Below are 21,228 nucleotides of genomic sequence, written 5' to 3'. Positions count from 1 at the left end.
TCTGACAATGCTCGGACCAAGCATTGCCCAGATCGTGAATCTAGCATGCATATCTTCGGTGTATGAAAAAAAAAGTAACTTAGTACTTTTAATCAAGGTGTGTGACGATGCAAAGTTCATGAGTTTTACGCCAAATTGAGTGAGCATGCAGTGTCGGAATCTCCTTGTTCCCCTAGCTCCAAAACGCGCCGCCAACCTAATATTGACACTACTGAACCCCCTCCAGCAATCACGTATTCAAACATGTCTTACGAAATCATCAAAATAGAAAAAACTATAATGTTGGCTTTTCTTCAAAATCATTACTCATGCTTTTACTCACAAACTGTAAAGATTTATCAAAATCTGATGTTAGTATCTTTTTTTGGTTAATATCTAAATATTTAACTATTTTACCAAATATAGAAATGGCAACACTTTGATGATCAGCCATTAAATAAGCCGACACCCCGGTCTGTATCCGGCCATCGATTTTATAGGCAGAAATGACTTCTTTAGGGAGGCCGCTCTCTAAGGCCTTTCCTGAGCCATTTCAGCGGAAAATGCGCTATTCAGATTCGCTTTAAGAGTGATAGTATGAGTGACAGTGAGCAGGTGGTTTTTCACGGCTCCCTATCTCGCGGGGTTTTGCTTGAGAAGCCTACGTTAGTATGTGTGAGCATAAGAAAAAAACCGGGCCGCGACCTGACTGATACGCCAGTTATGCGCTCAGATTCAGATGGTCGCGTTCCCGCTTTGGCATTTAGGCATAGAACCGTAGCGGTTTGGCGTGTAAACAGCAGTGCGTACACTTTCCGCCCGGTGCAGAGCGTGGATCAATACACTTCCCCTCGCCGTGGCAGACGGTCTGTCATAAGCAGGCAGACAGCATCATCCAGTCGACTCATCAGCAGTAGATAGCAACCTAGGTGACGAACAGTAAAGCATTTTGTTGGTTTTAGATGAAACTATTTCAATTAATTGTTGCTATCAAATAAGGACTTCTTCGAATTTATCAGCACAAAGATAACGCAATTGTTACCAAGCACCGTGCTTCAACTGTGGTGGGTGACTTCATCAATTAAAAGTAAGTCAAATTCTGATTTTATATATACATTTTGGGAAACATTTAAAATGTAGAATATTAAGTTAAATTATTGGAACGCTTTAATATGAAACATAATTATTTCTCGTTAAATTTCGTTAATTTCAGTTCTTCGTGTGAGTTGTATGCGAGGTAACAATTTATATGAAAATAACTGAAAGATAAACATGCAACTTAACCAAAGATTTAGAGAACTTTATCATGCAAAAAACTATAATAATCATAGTTTTGTTATCACCCAAATGAAGCTAACTTCAGCAGTATTTGAATGTATATTTCATTATTTTCTCTATATTTACGAATTAGCAAGCATAGCCAATCCATCACGCTATAGCAGCCATGCAGTTTGTATTTTGAACCGGGATTTCGATCTCGCGAAATCAGCGCTTAGCGTCAGATGATTTATGTTTATCATCTGTTTAATATAACTGATATAGATAGCCGCTAAATAGTGTTAATACGAAAAATATCGACGGTTTCTATATATATATCGCATTTTATAGATTATATAGTCACAAATCCTGTCTTAAAATTTTAAAAAGTTATAATACACTTGTAGGAAAAAAAGGGTTCTAGGGATAGGGTTCTACATCATGTACATGCAAGACAGCTAGAGTTGTAGGAAAGTGCAAGAACCAAAAATGGTTCTTTCTGGCCTTTACGGAACCTTTTATATAATTATAACTAAATTGGTTCTTTCCTGACCTTTGCCGAACCTTTGTAGTGCTATTTTAGGTTATATACAGGGCAGCTCAAGAACCTTGTTAGGTTCTACTTGGAACTTTTTAAAGTAAGTACATGTAACAATCCATTCCAGTCTCTACTAGTGAACCTAATCTAAATGTTCGTCAAAGTATAAGAAAAAGTAAGTGATGTCAATTGATAAAATGATTGAAACATCAGCCGCACAGAGCAAAACACAATTGAATCTGGTAACCATACTAGCAAACGAAATGCATATTTTTTTGTTTCCGTCGTTTTTTTCCTCTGTAAGGCAAGTAAGGTAAGGCAAAGTGATTCTGGAGCAATAGACATCAGGCCAAAGTATCCATCTCTTTTCCTTTGAGTTTAAGACACACTCCCCTGATGTGTGGCACAACGAGCCTGTTTTATATTCCCAGTACTAACTACTATATTATACCAGCACCCATTTTATACACCTGGTGGATTGAGGCCATAGAGATTGAGAGCTATAATGACACACCGCCGGGGTTCGAACCCACAACCCTCCGATTATGAGTTAGAGCCCGTACCACACCAGGTCACCGTGCCCTCTAAGTATTTTAATACTTGGTTTGAAAACGAATAATGCTAAAATATGAAATAAAAACAAATCTGACTACTTGCGGAATATAATAGTACAGTTTTCATAATTGAAATAAAACAAGGAGTTTAAATCGATGTTTTAGTGATAATATTGTTATTTTCCCATTCATTTTGATTTCTTGAGATTGTAAACATGGTAAAATGCAAAGAAAATATAAAGATAAAGATAGGAATTATTATGTGAAATTACTATATTGTCATGATTGTGTGTTTGTAGTCATTATACTGATGGCCAAATGTAAAATAAACATCATTTCCATTCTTGATATTTCACTCCATTGATTTGTCATGACTTAACATGTTTAAAAGCCCTGGAGTTTAAGCAATCGCAGAAAGAAATTCTCGTACATTTTCTTTTGAAGTCGTTGAATGATTACTAATGTTTTGAAATATGGAAGTAATTTTTTGCTTACTATATGAAGATAATTAATTACTCTGCAAGGAAATTGAAAAACGTCGAAAAAAACAAAAAGCAGCAAAGATACACACTCACTAAGTTCTGCATCCATTTTGTACAACCTCTATTAAGATTTACAAGCGTTAATTTTAATATTCCACTGACAAACAAATAAAATTGGAAGTGTCCAGCTCTATAAGAAATCATGAACTTTAAAACCAGGTCAATCCGAATCCCCGTCGGTCCGAAAACCCGCTAGGGTTAGATTAACCCTAACCCTTACCCTTACCCTAACCCTTACCCTATATAACCCTTACCCTAACCCTAACTGCAAGGTTTTCGGACTGACGGGGGTTCGAATACGCGGATTTAGGGTTTCTCTATAGAACACTTGGCATGTGACGTCACTGCCCGGCAGTATGCGTGCGCATTATGACAATTTACATTGTTCTTTGCCCTGCAGTGTGCGTACGCATCATAGTCTGCTAAGGGCACGTGCATTTTAAATCGCCCGCCACATTTCACACAGTACAAGAAAGCCATTGATCAGTGTAGTGGCTCGTTCGAGCATATCGATAGACGAATCCCTCGCCTTTGTTGATAAACAGTGATGTCAAGTGGTCTATACCGACCGGAGTCAATTTGTGCCGAAATTCCTTCCCACAATGCAATATGCGTATTGCATAACAAAGAATATTGATTAACCTCCGAACTGTATATATTGTTATGCAAAACGCTTATTGCATTGTGGGAAGGGATTTCGGCACAAATTGACCGGTAGAGAAACCCTAAATCCGCGTATTGACGGTGTTTCGGACTGACGGGGAGAACCCGTGTATCACAATTATACGCAGTATACAGGATTAGATTTCGCACGTGCACGCGGAAATATGAACACATCACGTCAACTTGATGTGCCGATTGGATAGAACGGTTGAAGTGACCTCATGATGACGTCACATAACACGTCCACCTACCGCATCCAAAATCTAATCCTGTCTAGTAAAACTACCACCTTATCATGCCTATGCAGCGCAGAAAGAAAGGTCCCGGGTTCAAAATCCCCGCAGGACCATCTGAAAAAGATGAACCGTGATAAAAAAAAACCTCGTTACAGTCGGTTTCGATCAGGGCAATAAGCCCTATTGTTGGATACACTTGCCTCACACCGACATCGCCTGGCTAATAATTATTTGGTGCAGCAGAGACATTAAAATGAATACACGGGATCGATACACGTGAATTGCTATGCACGATTTTGATATCAGACGAAAATCATCTTAGAAAATGATGAATATCTCCCGTAAATGAATTTTCTCAAGAAACCAGATGTGGTCTCATACACAAAATACGTGTTGAACAGATATTATAGTCGTTAGCGTGCGCTTTGAAAATTGGCCGTGCGCTTTGAACTCAAAATTTGACCAAAACTCTCAATTTTATATTGCGTTGGTCCATGGACTACAGCGCGCAGCAGGCTATAGCGGCACTCACTCAAGTGGAGACAGTATAACCATTGACCGCAATGTCGTATACAAGCTTGCTCACACAGCGAGAAATCAATTACCCCGTCTATTGTCATAGCCTTAGTCAGGTCACTTCGCTAATAATATGCATCTCATAAGGTCCGAATAAAATGGCCATCGGTGGCTGTGGATTCAACCTACCATGGCGATTTCTACTATGAAGATATCGGGGCGATGTCACTGTGTGCCTGTCCTGTAAAAAAGGCCCGACCACTGACCAGCTATCTACGGCGACCCGTGTCTGACCGAAGTTTCGTCAGCGTTATCGCCTAGATTTCGGCTATTAATGTCTATAGGCCTACGTACTTGACATTAAAAAAAAAAGAGAGAAGATCTGGACTTTGCCCATTAATTTAGAACCTGTACTTGTCCCCTTCCCTGCCTTCCCGTCTTTGCATTGTGAAAATCTGCTTAAAAGCATGAGATAACTTTTCCCTTGTATGAAATATGAATACGATTCAATTACGACACAATTAATGGAGCCATAGCACTATGCATGGCAGGTGCTTTTCAGACGACGGTGGTCTGATCTGACTTTTGTTTCTTTCAACGGAAAATAAATAAATGCGGTGAACACTGGACAAACAATTTAGACAATTGCAAGACACGCTTCATCATCATTACATTAATTATCAATTCCATATATCTAATTTCCGAAATCATCAATAATACTTATTTATAGTACCGTAGTGAATTTAATTTAAACGTTTTGATCTGATGACACAAATCCCGGCACGAATATAGCTCAGTTAAGCGGGTTGTTTAAGGTATAATGCCCCATTTCGCTATTTGAAAACAAAAATGCTCGCATTCTTTTTAAAAAAAAGATAATTATTAAATTTATATACGTAAACGTTTACCCAAATAAACGCATAACTTTAAAAATTGGTCAATTGTCACAGTGTTGTATTTAAAACATTGTTCACATGAAAATATGGCATTTAGCATATAATACGCAGGTCGACTACAAAATTGCAAGCTTCCCATCCTAGATTAGCCTACCGTACATAATTAATTATTAAACCGTACTTTTTAGAGGCATGTTTGAACTTCTAAAATCTTCTTATTTTATATTCTAATGACGCAAATTCAATTTACACATATAGGTTACAGTATCATGTTGGTTATGTTTCGTACAGCTCGTATTCATTATTCCATTATATTTTCAGCGCGTAAAACAGACCGTTTCAAAGGCAGCGGAAGGGGGAAGGGGTCAGGACCCCCTAAAATTTTAGACGGGGGTCCGACCGTCTCCCTAAAATCATAATAGAAGAAAATATAAATCAATAATTGTCCTCTGCACCTTCCTTTTTAGCACGATAAACACAAGTGTTTGGCCCAAATGGGGTAAAATTGCAAAATTGTGCTCGCACGCGCGCACTGGCCCATAAAATAGCAAGCATTCCGACATACGGATACTTTTCCTGCATGTACAATGCCCGTTTTCTAGCATCATTATATTTTTGATATTGCGGATAATGTTATTCTGAATAAACACATTTTGTCTCGGCAAACTGAACTATAAACCGATATCAAACAAAGCTTGGGGCCACATGTTTGACCGTCTTTCAAAATGGGTTGCCAAGGTGCAAATTTTGTCCTTTCAAAAAAGTGTCACTTTTTAAGCGTTGAAGAGTGATGCATGTGATACTACTGTAGAAGATTCCTCACATGGCCGGTCTCTTGTAATATGTGACCGTACACCACGAATGAGCCGTAAATGTCCTAAATTGTATTCTGAGATGTGCATGAAGGTCGTATTCATATTAGGTACCTCAATTTGTTGCGATATGTATCTCATTTTGATAGCGCCAGTCATACACCTTTTAAACCAATCAATAATCCTATTGTTAATAAGCTTCTACCTATATCTATGGAATTTTTAAATAGCTCTAGTCTGTGTTTGCTTTGACTAAATCCTGTTCAAGTGGTGGGTTACAAAGCATTGTATTTTGTCTAGGTATGGATAACCAACAATTAACAACGAGAGGACATTCCTGAACATCGTTGACTTGGGGATGATTTGAAATCACCGCCAATTATGACTGTTTGATATTTATTACCAGAAATGTGGAAAAAGACACATGTAGAACCGAAAAAAGGTTACCATTTTGTTGAAGGAGCAAAGTTCAACAAACCATAACCCCGCTTGGCATTACTCGTTGATGGTCGATAAACGTCCCAATAAATCGGACTTAGTCACCGGTCAGTTCTACAGCATAGATATCCATGGCTAACGATGGTTAACTATGGAAACATGTTAAAGGACATCAAGAAAATTTTCTAAGTTATTTATTTTGAGCTCTTTCGAGACGAGTAATGGATATTATTCTGTATAGATTTAGGTTTTGTCTGTGACTGCTAATGTGAGGCCGTCGTAGGTCGTACGGGGCTCAAACTCGGTGGGTGGGTGTAGTTCTGTCCTGGCAAGAAGAAGTTTATGTTCGTTAAGTCATCCGACCCTGGGGCCCCCTCTCAAGGGGTCATTTGAGGTCAAATGACTAAAAACTGCCATATGGGCATGTCCTACGGGACTCAAACTCGGTTGGTGGGTGTAGTTCTGTCCTGGCAAGAAGATGTTCATGTTCGTTAAGTCATCCGACCCCGGGGCCCCCTCCCAGGGGTCATTTGAGGTAAAATGACTAAAAACTGTCATATGGGCATGAAACTAGGTCGTACGGGGCTCAAACTCGGTGGGTGGGTGTAGTTCTGTCCTGGCAAGAAGAAGTTTATGTTCGTTAAGTCATCCGACCCAGGGCCCCCTCCAAGGGGTCATTTGAGGTCAAATGACTAAAAACTGCCATATGGGCATGTCCTACGGGACTCAAACTCGGTGGGTGGGTGGGTGTAGTTCTGTCCTGGCAAGAAGATGTTCATGTTCGTTAAGTCATCCGACCCAGGGCCCCCTCCCAGGGGTCATTTGAGGTAAAATGACTAAAAACTGTCATATGGGCATGAAACTAGGTCGTACAGGGCTCAAACTCGGTGGGTGGGTGTAGTTCTGTCCTGTCAAGAAGATGTTTATGTTCGTTTTAAAGTCATCTGACACCGGAGTCCGCTCCCAGGGGTCATCTGAGGTCAAATTACTAAAAAGTGTCGTATGGGCATGAAACTTGGTAGGTACAGTCAACATTTAAAACAACATTTTTTGAAGGTCATTTTGGGGTCATCCAAGGTCACCACGGGTCATCTGAGGTCAAATTAGTAAAAACTCATATATGGGCATGAAACTTGGTGGGTACAGTCAACATTTAGAGTTATAAGTTTAGATCATTTTGGGGTCATCCAAGGTCATCTAAAGGGTCATCTGAGGTCAAATTACTAAAAACTGTCGTATGGGCATGAAACTTGGTGGGTACAGTCAACATTTAGAGCCAAATTTTTGGAAGGTCATTTTGGGGTCGCCAGGGATCATCTGAGGTCAAATTAGTAAAAACTGTCATATGGACATGTCACCATCAGCCTGGTAATCGCGCCCAGCCGAGAACCGCCAAATATGGTAACCGCCTAGTCTATTTTAAAACTGATGCATCAATGACTATGTTCATCATGTCATTATTGTATCATTCTCACATACATTAGGAAATGAATTTGGAGAATAGAGGCCTTGCATGTGACATATCATCCCGTAAATATGGCGGACTACTCAAATGCATTCAACAAAAGCATGATTGCAATCAAATAGGTTGATGACAACATTTGATTGAATGGATTGCACTCCGCCATAACTACGGTGAAGGACACCGGCTCAAATCCTTTGTTTGGAGCCAATCGATAATTTCATGCAGGGCCTCTATACTTTCTGTTAATAAAATACTATGCTGACCTCACACTCCAGTAATTTCAGATCATTGAGCTCAGTAATACATCAAAGAATGTCTTCCAATTCACGAGAACAAATAGATAATCTGCATATCGGATTAAAAGCTTGAGGCATTTCAATTGCAAGGCCCATTACTTATACACCAACAACAACATAGGCCTACAAGTGTATATAATCATCATGTTGTGGATGGTGAATCAAGCTGCAGTGCCTACCCATTCCCAAATAAATGCAGTGACCAACCGGTGTTCACTCATGATTGACGTACTGATCATTATGTATGATTTAAACTCATAGGTTTTGGCAATTTGGGAGGGGTGGGTTCAAAATGACCCCATAGGATTATACGGGGGTAAAAATTTCAAATTGCTCAAATACCCCTTTCAAATATATCAAATTATTTAAATAAATGAATGAATGAATGAATGAATGAATGAATGAATGAATAAATAAATAAATGAAAAAAAATTGAACAAATTGTAGCGTAGCATTAAAATCATAATAACTATTGCTGGCAGGCGGATTCGAACCAACGATATTGACATTACCAGTCTGATGCTCTAACACTGAGCTATGCCATCATCTAGTAGTAATAAGGGTCGAGTTTTTAGCATATACAGTGTTTGTCTGTGAAAATGCCGCCTTGTGAAATAAATAAATATAAAGTCTCAATTTTTAATTTAAATTTATTTGATAATTTTCTAACCTATATTTTCTTTAGAGCAGGGACACATATTTCCCCTTTTATCCAATTTGGCCGCTAAATAAGAATCTACTTCTTTTATTACTGATTTAATTCCGCGATTTGTTCCATTCAGCAATATCAAAGATTAATGTCAAGCATCTCACGACAGATATTTAGTTGGCTTAGTGGTTTTGCACAGTGCTTTTTAACCGGGAGGTACCGAGATCGATTCCCACCTCTGCCTGCAATTTTTTTCAAGACTGGGAAATAATAACCTGACATTCGCCGCTGACATTCGTACTGCAGAAGCGGAGTTGTAACTTGTTAAACTTTGCTCCTTCCGTAAAAGGGTACATTATTTTGGCACTACATTATTTCTTTTTTTTTCCACATTGCTGGTAGGCCCCTATTAAATATCAAATGGTCATAATTGGCGGTCACTTCAAATCATCGCCAACTGAACGAGGTTCAGGAATGTCCTCTCATTGTTAATTGTTGGTTAATCCACCACTTGAACAGGACTTAACCAAAGCAAACAAAGACTTAATTTAAGCTTTTTTACGAATGCTATACATAAGTATAAGCTTATTATCCTCTTCAACAATAGGATTAAAGATTGGTGCTTGGCTGGAATTACGTGCTAGTGTCATTGGTTATTGTTAAAAGGCAATAAGGTGTGTAATTGCAATATTTCCTCTGAATAGGAAAGACTCTCTACATCGAACCATGGATGCTGGTGGTTCGAATTAAGCCCGATCCTGACTCCACTTCGCAGCGGTATGCGATGCTGCGATGCTTTTCAAACATCTCAGCATCCCGCGATGAAATTAAAATGTACAGGTGGATTCAGTATCGGGCTTTAGGAATAAAAACCCAATTCGAAATGATGCGCTTGAGAATTCAACAATATAAATAATGGTAGCTCTATTATAATACACATTAATGATAAAATTCCAAAATATAATACGTTTTCTGTCTTTGCTTGTCACGTGGTAGCGATTATATTTTTAAATAAGTTTCAAATGAATAACAACAAGACAAGTGGCCGAGTGGTCTAAGGCGCTAGGCTCATCAGTACTAAGCGTTGCGCCGTGAGTTCGAACCCCGCCTCTGCCAAACTTTAAAAGAAGTAAATAAAAATTTGACTAATTTCATATTTGGGAAATGTGACGGGAGAATTTATGTATGGTGTGGAGTGGTGTGATAGGGCATGTACTTTAACTGGCCGGCGCGGTCCGGTGACTAAGTCTTTATTGGGCGTTTTATCGGCAGTCAACGAGTAATGGGATATCGGTTTTTTTAAGATTTACCATTTTAAAGCTTATGATTGTTTTTTCTAAACACGAAATAAAACAAAATTGGCTCATTCGTGGTGTACGGTCACACATGTCTATGGTATGTGATTGTCCACCACATCACTGGGAAATGATAGGTACCAATCATTTTGATACAATTAGGTCTACAGTACACGGGGGGGGGGTCTACATGGGAAACGTTAGTACTACTTTTGTGGAGTCTTTTGCTTTAGTATCCTATCTCACACAACAAGCTCACCAACAAAGATAACGTGTTTTTGTTGGCTATATAGACTTGACACAAGAGGCTGCGTTTTACGTTTCGCGCTTTGGCCAACCCTTTGAACTGGACTCGCGCTCCGCGCTTACTAAGTCCATAAGGGCCACAGATTTCGGCTAGGTAAGCGTATTAAGGGAAGACCCTCATCAAAATCACTTTTTCTTTAATAAAGGTGCTATTACCAAATTTGGTCTGTAGGACCTTTGGGTCAATAAAAGGAGAAAAAATGATTTTCACCTAATTTGCATATTCCATTGGCCGCCATCTTGGATTTGAAGGTGTCAAATTTCAAAATAGCCTATGGACCCAGGGGAATGAGCTAGGAACTTGATTTTTATTTCAGATGAAAGAGAAAAGTCACATTAAAAAAATGTTGGAGTCAGATTTTTTTTAAAACCTTTATTTTGGCCAAAAACAGGAAAAAGCCCCAAAACACCAAAAAAGCACTTTTTTGGACAAAAAAGGCCTAAGATAAAAATAAATTGGGGACAAAATCAGGAAATCTAACTCCAACATTTTTTGACAAATGACCTGAGGTACATTCTGTCCAAATTTCATAGAAATCCATTGAAAAATAGGGTCCACTGACTATTTTGAAGGTAAAAAATCCTTTTTATTTTTTTTATGCAAATTAGATGAAAATTTATTACAGGTAATATGTAAAAATGCAGGTAATTGATTTATTACAATTTGTTGTGAAGATAACATGATAAAAGCTTATGTACTTTTTGAGATACAGACTTTTTACTGTAAAAATATTATATATCGCCACTTGAAAAACAATAACATACATAATAAATATCACAGCTTGAAAAACAATAAAATACATAAATAATACATTTGATCGTGCAAGATGCTTCACTTCAAGTTGCAATTTCTTGGGAACCGTAAATGCGATTTGTTTGGAATAAAAAGTATGTGAAAGAAAAAAGTCTGCTCTTTTACCTGGAGTGACAACGAAATATGACCATAAATGGGTGTTTTTGATGAGGGTCTTCCCTTAAAGTCAACTGATCAATATTGTGTGATAGAATAATAGTTTTGATTCAAAAACTTGACCTTTTCATATATATTATCTAGGTAACACCGAGCACGCTGCCATTAATTCCATCGTGCATATAGTACAGGGCTGCCACCATACATGGGCAATTATATTTTGGATACTGTTCACATTTGCTCCTTGAATTAAAACATTTGGGGTGAAAAGCTAAAAGATTTGGTTTTCATAAAGGATGTCAAAATTGAATTCTATTTTGCTGGCAAAATGCCTGTACGTCATATCTCTTTAATTAATAAAATGTTCAGAATGTGTTGTCTTGTGTTGAATAATAATGATTTGTCTTTTATTTGACACAGATTCTTCAGCGTGGAACAAACCTTTGTGAATCCTGGAGAACCTACACGGAGCAATGCCTCATACGGGTAAGTTGATTTGATTCTCAGAATGTCCTCTATATTAATATAGAACCGTGCAATATTAAAAATATGAGCCGGGGTATTTTTATCTGGGGATGAGCAAAAATATTTTGTAGTAAGCGATGTTTGGCACACATTTATGGGGCATCTTTTAAATAAAACGCTCTAAAAAGCCCGGGCTAAGGAAAACAGTACAGAAACGTTCTAATTATACACAATTTCCTGATGCTCGGTACCCTCATATTGTAATTAGACAATTTTAACAATAAACATTTGCAAATTGGGTTTTCAAAAATATGGGAGCATGGCATGTGCAAAGGGTGGGGTCAAATATTATTTTAGCAGACCGAGAGGGGGCAAGTAATTTTTGGCAGGTCGAGAACAGGGGTCGAGAAGGGGACAAGTATTTTGTGACATGCCATATGGAAAATTTACTTTCTTCCGGGGTTCATAATTATTGCACAGCCCCTAATTATGGTGGGGGCAGCGTAGGGTGTGTGTGTTATTTATTTATTTATTTATTTATTTATGACTTTTGGACTTCAAAAATGTTCGTCATTTTAAGGTCCTATAAAATATGCGTAAATGCAAGGCACCGTGGCAGTGCTTATTTTGTCCTCATTTTTCGTCCTTGTCCTTTCCCCTTGTCTTTGGTGATTCTTTTAAATTTTCATTTATTTATCTACTGTTTTATAAAGCGATGATTCATGTAGCTATTGATCAAACCCCAAGGCATTGAACCCTTGTAAATATGCAGTTGTCCTTTTCGTTTGATCGTTTGTTTGGCAGCCAGGATTTTGAGCGTATATCCTCTCCTCAATAAAATGTTCAACAGCGCCATCTGCCTCACATGCCTCTCAACTTCCGACCATTTTATCATCTGATTCAAGCATGTCAGCAAAGACTTTGACGTTTCATTAATTATTAATTATCTATAACGGTTTTCATTTTGCTATTTCGAAAGTTCGTTTGGTTAGGACAAAGCTATAAAAGCGTTTTGAATTTGCACACGAACAGACAACGCGATTCCATCATGCTTGACAGGGTGAGCTTGCTCTCATGGTTCGGGTTTACCAAACCGACAAACTAATTTAAAATAAGCAGTCAACTACGAGTCTAATCAAGTTGTTTCAGTACATATTGTACCTTTTAGGGTTATAGAAGCTTTGGCTAGGATCTCCTTGTTGCCGAATTGAATATGTATAATTATGTTTCAGCAATTCGTCATTAAGATCCAAACAAAACGCTTCAATTTTCCAATCGTAATCCAGGGATGTCGCGTCGGGCAGAAAACGTGATTATATTCTAGGCTGGTAAAATGGAACCTATAAGATGTCTACGGAATAATCACGTTTTATTCCGTCGACATCTTAAGTATACAGTATAGTATTATAGTTTTGTGTAACGTTTTAAAACACAGTTGTATATATCAGGAACAAAAATGCAATTCTATTGAATATTTTCAGCATATTGTCACCCTTAAGGGTTGGGGTTTGGTTATTGATTTATTGACGCTTATCGGTTGAGGGCACGGTGGCACAGCGGTACAGGTTCTACCTCGCAATCGGAGGGTTGCGAGTTCGAGCCGGCGGTGCCATCGTGTTGTGCACTTGGGGGAAGGCGCTTTACCTCAATTGCCTCTCTCGACCCAGGGGTGAAATGGGGAGCTGTTAGGATTAATGTCCATTGAGCACCGCCGAAAGGTATGAGCATCATTGGGCATTGTATATGGCAGCTGACATATTCTAATGATAAATGTAAAGCGCTTTGATACATGCGAAAGGCGCTATATAAATGTCAACGTTTATTTACTTATTTATTTACACACATATGATTCGCGCCATTATTCCAATACCGTCGGATCAATTATACTTATCGAAGACAGCCCAGTTTTAAATACCGGAGAAACCGGATAAAACTTGCAAAACGAACCCGGGACCTCGGTGATGCAAACTCTGGGGTGCAAAGCCAGGATGAAACCATTACACTAAGCCGTTTCCCCATGCAGGGGGGTGGACGCCCGTAATTGAACACGACAATCGTCTTGGTTGCTTCGTGGCGTCATGACAGGGCCAGGAACCGGGGCCGGGAATTGGGATATTAGGGACGGCCACTTTTCACCGATTGTTTACAATAAATTCACAATATTTTCTATACTGACTATTATATTTTAATGTTCTTTTTCTTGACAGGCCAGGCGGGCGTCAACCAGTTAGGTGGCGTTTTCGTGAACGGCCGGCCATTACCAGATTGTGTCCGTGCTCGGATAGTTCAGCTGGCACAATTAGGTGTCCGACCGTGTGACATATCACGGCAGTTATTGGTATCTCATGGATGTGTGTCCAAGATTCTCACGAGATATTACGAGACTGGATCTATTCGACCTGGCAATATTGGTGGCAGTAAACCAAAGGTAAGAGGCTAAAATTATTGTATCGTATTGAAGATATATACATTTTCCCCAAAAGACCACAAAAATTAGGTCTTTTGGGGAAAAAATGTATATCTTCAATATGAAAGGTCAAAGATCAAAGGTTTCGATTGATCGTCCCAGGTACATACACTTTAGGTACATGTCAATTTATAAAGTTTACTTCGAGGACTGTTAAATATCACCGAAAATTGAACCTGAGACCTCATGCACCAGAAGCGAGAACTTTAACCATTGAGTCACGCTCTCCCGAGAGGTAACACATGCCAACGTGCCAAATCCACGCATGCTCTCTTGGGGTGCTCCTGGAACGCTTTGCAGAAAGTGCAAGCTTCATTCAAGGCATAGGTGGTTTCATTTCAATTGGGCACATTACGAGTATCATGACTACTGGAATTCTTCCTGGGCTTCTTCAGATATAGTCTTATGACTAATTCCCAACTACCAAACGTCTCGTTGTGTCTTGTTAGCCAAAACGCGTAGGTAGCTCAAAGAGCCGCTTTGATAGTATAGCCTTCTTCATCGTCTTATTTGGCCAAGAAATTTGAAGCAGGTTCTCAGTGTCTTGTTAGTGAAGCCCATGAATCCAACTTCTATGATAGAAGTATTAGCTCCCATCCTGCCTCTTAATTCTCCTTCTTTGATAAGGTCTTTATAATTACACTCTTTTCGGAAGTTCGCTTGGCATATTCTCTTCTGCTGGTAGCGTTAGCTCGACCATGCACAGCTTTTCAGTGGGTGATTAGATGGAAATGTTCCTGGTGTCCTTGACGTTCACTACCGGTATTTCTGATCTAAAACCTTCAGGTCCGTATGCACAAAAGAGTTAGAGCGGTTCTAAAGTTAGACCTGGTCTAAGTGGAATTTAGTCCCAGGAGAAAGGACATTTTCCTTTACATTTGCTTAAGTCATTTTGCATTATTTTTGAACATTGTCTTTAAAACTTTAGAATTTGCTACCTACTCTAGGAAGGAAATAATAGAAAGGACCATTCCTGATAGAACTAAATTTCACTTAGACCAGGTCTAACGTTAGACACGGTCTAACGCTTTTGTGCATTACGGACCTTAGAGTTTGGACATTTGAGGATACTAGATGACTGATATCAATTTTCGTCATTTATAGTTTGCATTCCTTTACTCTTATATCATTGTATATTTGCAGGTAGCAACCCCTTTGGTAGTGAAGAAGATCATGGGTTACAAGCACGAGAACCCGTCCATATTTGCTTGGGAGATTCGAGACAAGCTTCTTCAAGAACGTGTATGCGATGAGACTACCATACCCAGTGTTAGCTCCATTAATAGAATACTGAGAAACACGACCGTTACAGGATGCATTTCACAGGTGATTAGCATATTGCTTGCATTAATTGGGGCTTCATTGTGATTGGGTAAACGGATTTTGGTCTCTTCGACGATGGCTCGATAAGATAATGAGGTGAATCGCTGAGCCCGGCACTGTTAGAATAACATTCTACTTATTGCGGTGGTTTTTTTCAGTAATTTACCCAATATTGGGTAAAATCTTTCGCTGGGTACCATAATTATGAACAACCCTCATGGGTTGGATAAGATTTTACTCTACTCGATGTTGAAGAAAAAAAAGACGATGTTGGGTAAAATTTACCCAATTTGGGTAGAATGTTTTACCCAACGGTTTTATTTTACCCAGTGTTCTAACAGTGAATAACGAAAAAAAAAAAAATAAAAATACACAATAACCACATAGGGCCTATATATCGGTAATACTTAAATAACATTATGTTAGAATATTTGCAGTAGGTTATCAAGAAATGTTTTTGAATGTTATGAAAACGTTTTATACCCTTATGAAGAGCTTGTTTCCAAACCATGTTAAGTCCATAACCACATGTTTCTCATTTACTTGTGTGATACTATCACAATTACTTTGACAAATTTGACATTAGCAACAATGAGTTGTACCATCAACAAGCTATTATTTACCACAACAATGCTGCTTTAACAATATGCAGACTATTGTTCTCATTTGGGAAACAAAGACCTCACACAGTATTGTTACTGCTGGTGGACTTAACATGGTTTGGACACAAGCTCTTCATAATTATGTCCATTATATAACCCGACATTTAAACGTTTTTTGGGAAACTTTTCTATCCTTTTGCGAATGATGTCGAAAACGTTTTGTGTTTGCTTGGATATTCTGTGACGGTAGGCGCCCCCCCCCCCTATTCTTACTTTTAAGGAAGGTAGGCCTAAATGCAAAGGCATTTCCAATCGATAAAAAAGGGAATAAACTTATAACTATTATATACTTTTATTTTTCCATACAGGATTTAGCAAGTGTGTTGCCAGCTCCAATCGCCCGTCTGCCAGCTCCCATTCCACATCGTCCATCATCCCTCGACGCATCCGCACAGCACCCTCTAAACCTCACACCAAATAACAAACCAGCACTCATGTCTCCCACGCAAAGTCACTCCATAGAACGCATTCTGGACAGGCAGAGAGATATAGAAGAACTGGAGGAAAAATCGAACGAAACCGAACGAAAGGGTGTGAAACGCAAAAGAGAAAATGACGAAACAGATGAAGAAACAGAAGAAAAGGACTCTACTATTGAGGTTATTTCTTCCAAATCTTCCCAACTGACACAGTCTTCAGTGTCGTCTACCCGGTCGCCTGCGCCAATCCCATTTCCCGCCCTTTCCGCATTCCAAATAGCAACAACAGTACAATCAATGGACATGGACAAAAGACCATCAAGTGTGCTTTTTTTGAGAGGTCGAGGTGACAACTTTTCCACCTCGCCAACAGGACAATCTGCTAAGAAATTTTGCTTGCCTCGCATGATGGCACCAATGTCAGCTAATTCAATGTTACATGCTGCAAGTCTTGCGGCACAGACTCTCCCACTTGCCCCGCTAGGCTTTGGACTGCCCGGTATGTTCCCCATGATCCGTAGCGGTGGGACGACAGCTGCTAACATGACCGCTACTGGGTCTCCGTACCCATTTGCTTTAGCAGTACACGGAAGTTGGGCCTATTCTCAGATACCAACAAGCATGAGCAGTAACAAATGAAAGTGAACCATAAAACAAAACATGCAGTCAATGCATTATGAGCAAAATAGAAATCAGGCATCTACCGCCAAGCTACACTAAACCTTGCGGACAATGGGCGGTTGTAGGACAAATTTGACAAGTATAGCTTTGATGTATAGATTATAATGAGATATTGTGCAATAATATAGTAAATGTGTGTAATAATTCCTAAATCCTGAAATTGCAATTATTTTTACCAAGAGCTGATATCATCGACGCCGCGCCGGATAATAGAGAGAGTATCTGTGCTTTGGAAGCTTTTAGATTAGCAGCCATCTTGAAGGGAACACTAAACTCTGTTTCAGAATATAAGAACACGGATACAACCTTAGTGATAAACCTATATATGTGAGGACAGACAATATGTATGTATGTGAAAACATATCTATGTGAGGACATTTTTGACACCATAGAATATATATATGTGCGTGTGTATAGACACATATATGCACTAACCGCTAAATATGGATATCCAACTAGATTGCCCTGCAGGGCTACAAAGAACCAATGACCTTGAAATATGGATACGTCCAAGAAGCTTACACTATAAATTAGCCCCCGATAGAGGGCAGGGCTTGAAGAATGAGGTAAATTATGGGGTCAAAGTTTAAAAAAGTAGAATATATATTCTATGGTGTCAAGGTCACTGTGCTTTCTTGCCCTGCGGGCCCTACTCTTCTATATTGTAACTCACTTGGAGTGTTTAGTCATCGTATGGGATTCTCCGGCCTCGGACCTGCCAGCCCTGCGGCCTTGATGTTTTTTGTATTATTGGGGCGCAGTTTCAACAAAAACATCAAGGCCGCAGGCCTGAGGCCAGAGACTTTTATATCACTCATACATAAATTCTAGACAGTTCATTGGTTGATTACCATTTATCATTTTTACCATCACCCTCTCCGTGTGATAGTCTTTACTATCATAGTGCTCTGCCGTAGTGCGCCTGCGCCAAGCCGTGCGCTGACTCTTGGACTCGCCGATTTAGTTGTGGAATGGACCCCAAAGTGTGAAGTATATCACGGCAAAACATGGTGTTATGTTGATGAAAAAATGTATTTCCTACCTTAAATAGTATTTTAGTAATAGAATTTATGCATGAGTGATATAAAACAAATATTAACTGTCTTAAATTCGTGTAATGGTCGAAATATAATCACTCGGTGAAAGATGTATTGTTCCATTCCACTCGCCGTTCCGGCTCGTGGAATGGAACAATCCATCTTTCACCGAGTGATTATATTTCTACCATCACACTCATAGACAGTTAATATTTATATACCATTCAACGACTAAACACTCTAAGTGAGTTCTAATATAGAAGAGCCCCGCAGGGAAAGAAAGCACAGTGACCTTGGCACCATAGAAATGTTAGGACATCAAAATAGTCCTTGCATTTATTATACTATCCTCACTTGTACATATATAGTATAGAATAATGTCCGCACTTATACTGGTTTACAAATATAAATACACAATGTGTATTACACATGTATTCATATGTATTTCATAGCATATTTGAGGTCATGAACCAAACTTAACTGAATGCAGAATGTGGATTGTGGAAGGTGCATGTTACAAACAGTGGCGTAGCCAGGGGGTCGGGGGAAAATGCTTCCCTCTACTAAAAATTTTCAGGGATAAAATGGGGACAGAGAAAGGTAGTCTCATTAAAACGACTGAAAATTGGGCAAAAATTGACAAATAGGGACGAAAATTTGGCTTTGCCCCTAAAAGGCTAGGCTGTACGCCTCTTGGCTACGCCCTTGGTTACATACACTGTTGTAGTCAGTTCCGGTTGGGTTCACAGGCACTCTTAGTAACCCGTGTGCTGCCTAAAAATATAGTATTTTTATTTCCAACATCAGGACTGTTGGCTTCCTGTTAAGAGATACTGTATCAGATACACCGGTCTTGCAAGAACATTCTTTGAAAAATAAGTTTATTGCACCGTCATTTTACATGTTTTAAGTTCGAATTTTTTTTCACAACCTTTCAGAGATTGCATATTATATGATCAAATTCCACCACCCTTGAAGAATCGATGTACAAAGGTTAACCGATAAACAAAATTAGATTAATTATCATAATATTCATCATATTTTATTTTATTTTGTATTTCAATTAAATGTTTACGTTATTCTCCAGCGAAGTGTTACGTGTATTGTAATCCGATTATCACTATGTCAACTGGATCACGCTTTTGAGTTCTGCACCACGATCAAAATGATCGCAACACAAAGTCTATGGCGTGTACTACCAATCCCAAAAGGTGCGTGAGCTGTAACCACTTCGCTGGCGAATAATTGGCCGCCGCTAAACTACGCTGACAGTGTTGGATATTCATGACTAGTTGAGATTATCTGGGTACTAGATGGGTGCCCAGGCAGCGCATTGGTAAAACTCTGGACCGGTAATCGTGAGGCAGGGGTTCAGACAGCGCCGAGTCCTGATTTTTTCATTCTCTCAACTTACTTTAATTTGTTGTGCCCGAGCCCCGTAAGTCCATTTTAATCATAATTTCTTGGACTTGCATGATTTAACTCAATCCTCGCATATATTATTATATTCATTTTTTCATTGTTAAATTAAATACTATGTCATTTGTACCGGGAAACTTGGGAATTCCAATGAATAAACCTAACATAATTGTAAAGAAGAATAACTGGTATTATAAGCGCTTTTATTTATATTTAAAAAAAATCAGGATCAAATTTAATGTTGTTAACTCCTATAAAGCTGACTAACAAAGATGTTTGATTCATGAACAATGCGCGTTGAATGAAATGTGTTGTAAATGGCAACCCGGAGGCTGGTAAACGTACTGTACTGTCAACATTGCTCCACAGCATAGGCGCACCGACTCGACGTCTTTTCACGACGAAAATAGAGACATTAATCGTAGAGCGTGCTGATCAATCATACACCAATGGTTCATTGTTTTTATACCCAAGGTTAACAATTGTAATTCAAGCCTACATGTACATCGTTTAAATGATACTCGACACGTTGTTAGCGCTAAATGGTATTAATTTTTAATTGTAACAGTGTATAATGCCACAATCTATTGCCATAACTCAAGTTCAAATAGTTGACACTGTAGATCTGGGGAAATGTTGAAGTTAGGATATCTTCTCCAAGCCATTTTATTTACATAACCCTGCATTGTGACTGAATTTCAACATAACGTCACTCTCAAAACGCCGATTAAAAATATCGTTGATTAAAGGGGCATTTCGTGATCCACAGCCTCATCCCCCCACTTTTCTCAAAAAAAGAGATTTTTATATCACTGGAAACCTCTGGCTACATAATGTTTATGTACAAAATATTTCTTGCAGATTAATTCGTTTTGCAAAGATATCGTGAAATTTGAATTTCGTTCTGGTGCACCAGAACGAAATTACAACGCATTGTATATGGAGCAGTGTAATACACATAATCATGCATAACTCGCAAACGCAAAATCGGAATCAACTTAAAATTTTGGAATAGGCTTTTTCGTGGATATGTACTGAAAAATGTCATAAAAAGAGCATGCTAGGATCACGAAATCCTCCTTTAAAACATTTTTCCCAACATTGGTATAACTTTAAGCATCATTACGTTTTGATGAATTCATCCAAAAGTGTGTGAAAATATTGGATCCAATATATTGGATGCTTTACGCCCAATATAATTATATTGGTCTCGCTATGAGTTTTGAAATATTTTAATCATAGCTCGACCAATAAATGGGCTTAATCAATCCAATTTTATATCAAAGTTGATTAAATTTACTTTGCCTTTCAGATATTTTACCAACAGTTGAGTTTAACCATTGTTTTACCCAACCACTGCACTGTGCTGTTCACGTTTAACAAACAAATTTTGGTTAAAAAAT

General features: G+C 38.7%; 1 protein-coding gene across 2 annotated transcripts; it reads left to right on the top strand.

Annotated features, from left to right (window-relative positions):
• The first annotated feature begins 454 nt into the window (after nucleotides 1-454).
• Nucleotides 455-20,010, top strand: LOC140149069 (uncharacterized). Of its 2 annotated transcripts, XM_072171224.1 has the most exons (5): nucleotides 455-1,066; nucleotides 11,773-11,838; nucleotides 14,025-14,245; nucleotides 15,428-15,610; nucleotides 16,578-20,010. In XM_072171224.1, exons 2-5 carry the CDS (start codon nucleotides 11,826-11,828, stop codon nucleotides 17,325-17,327), a joined length of 1,167 nt encoding a protein of 388 aa, XP_072027325.1. In that variant the 5' UTR covers nucleotides 455-1,066; nucleotides 11,773-11,825; the 3' UTR covers nucleotides 17,328-20,010. The 2 variants fall into 2 exon arrangements, with proteins under 2 accessions (XP_072027325.1, XP_072027327.1); XM_072171226.1 differs by lacking the exon at nucleotides 15,428-15,610.
• Nucleotides 20,011-21,228: the final 1,218 nt, after the last annotated feature.

The sequence above is a fragment of the Amphiura filiformis genome, chromosome 3 (genome assembly GCF_039555335.1).
Source record: "Amphiura filiformis chromosome 3, Afil_fr2py, whole genome shotgun sequence".
Lineage (NCBI taxonomy): Eukaryota > Metazoa > Echinodermata > Ophiuroidea > Amphilepidida > Amphiuridae > Amphiura > Amphiura filiformis.
Note: the sequence above shows the minus strand (reverse complement) of the source record. Positions and strands in the feature narration are given on the sequence as shown.

What these genes read in the sequence shown, in the direction of transcription:
- LOC140149069 (XM_072171224.1), top strand. An exon ending in TTGGTGGCAGTAAACCAAAG is followed by an intron (nt 14,246 to 15,427) that starts GTAAGAGGCTAA and finishes GTATATTTGCAG; the next exon opens with GTAGCAACCCCTTTGGTAGT. An exon ending in TTACAGGATGCATTTCACAG is followed by an intron (nt 15,611 to 16,577) that starts GTGATTAGCATA and finishes TTTTCCATACAG; the next exon opens with GATTTAGCAAGTGTGTTGCC.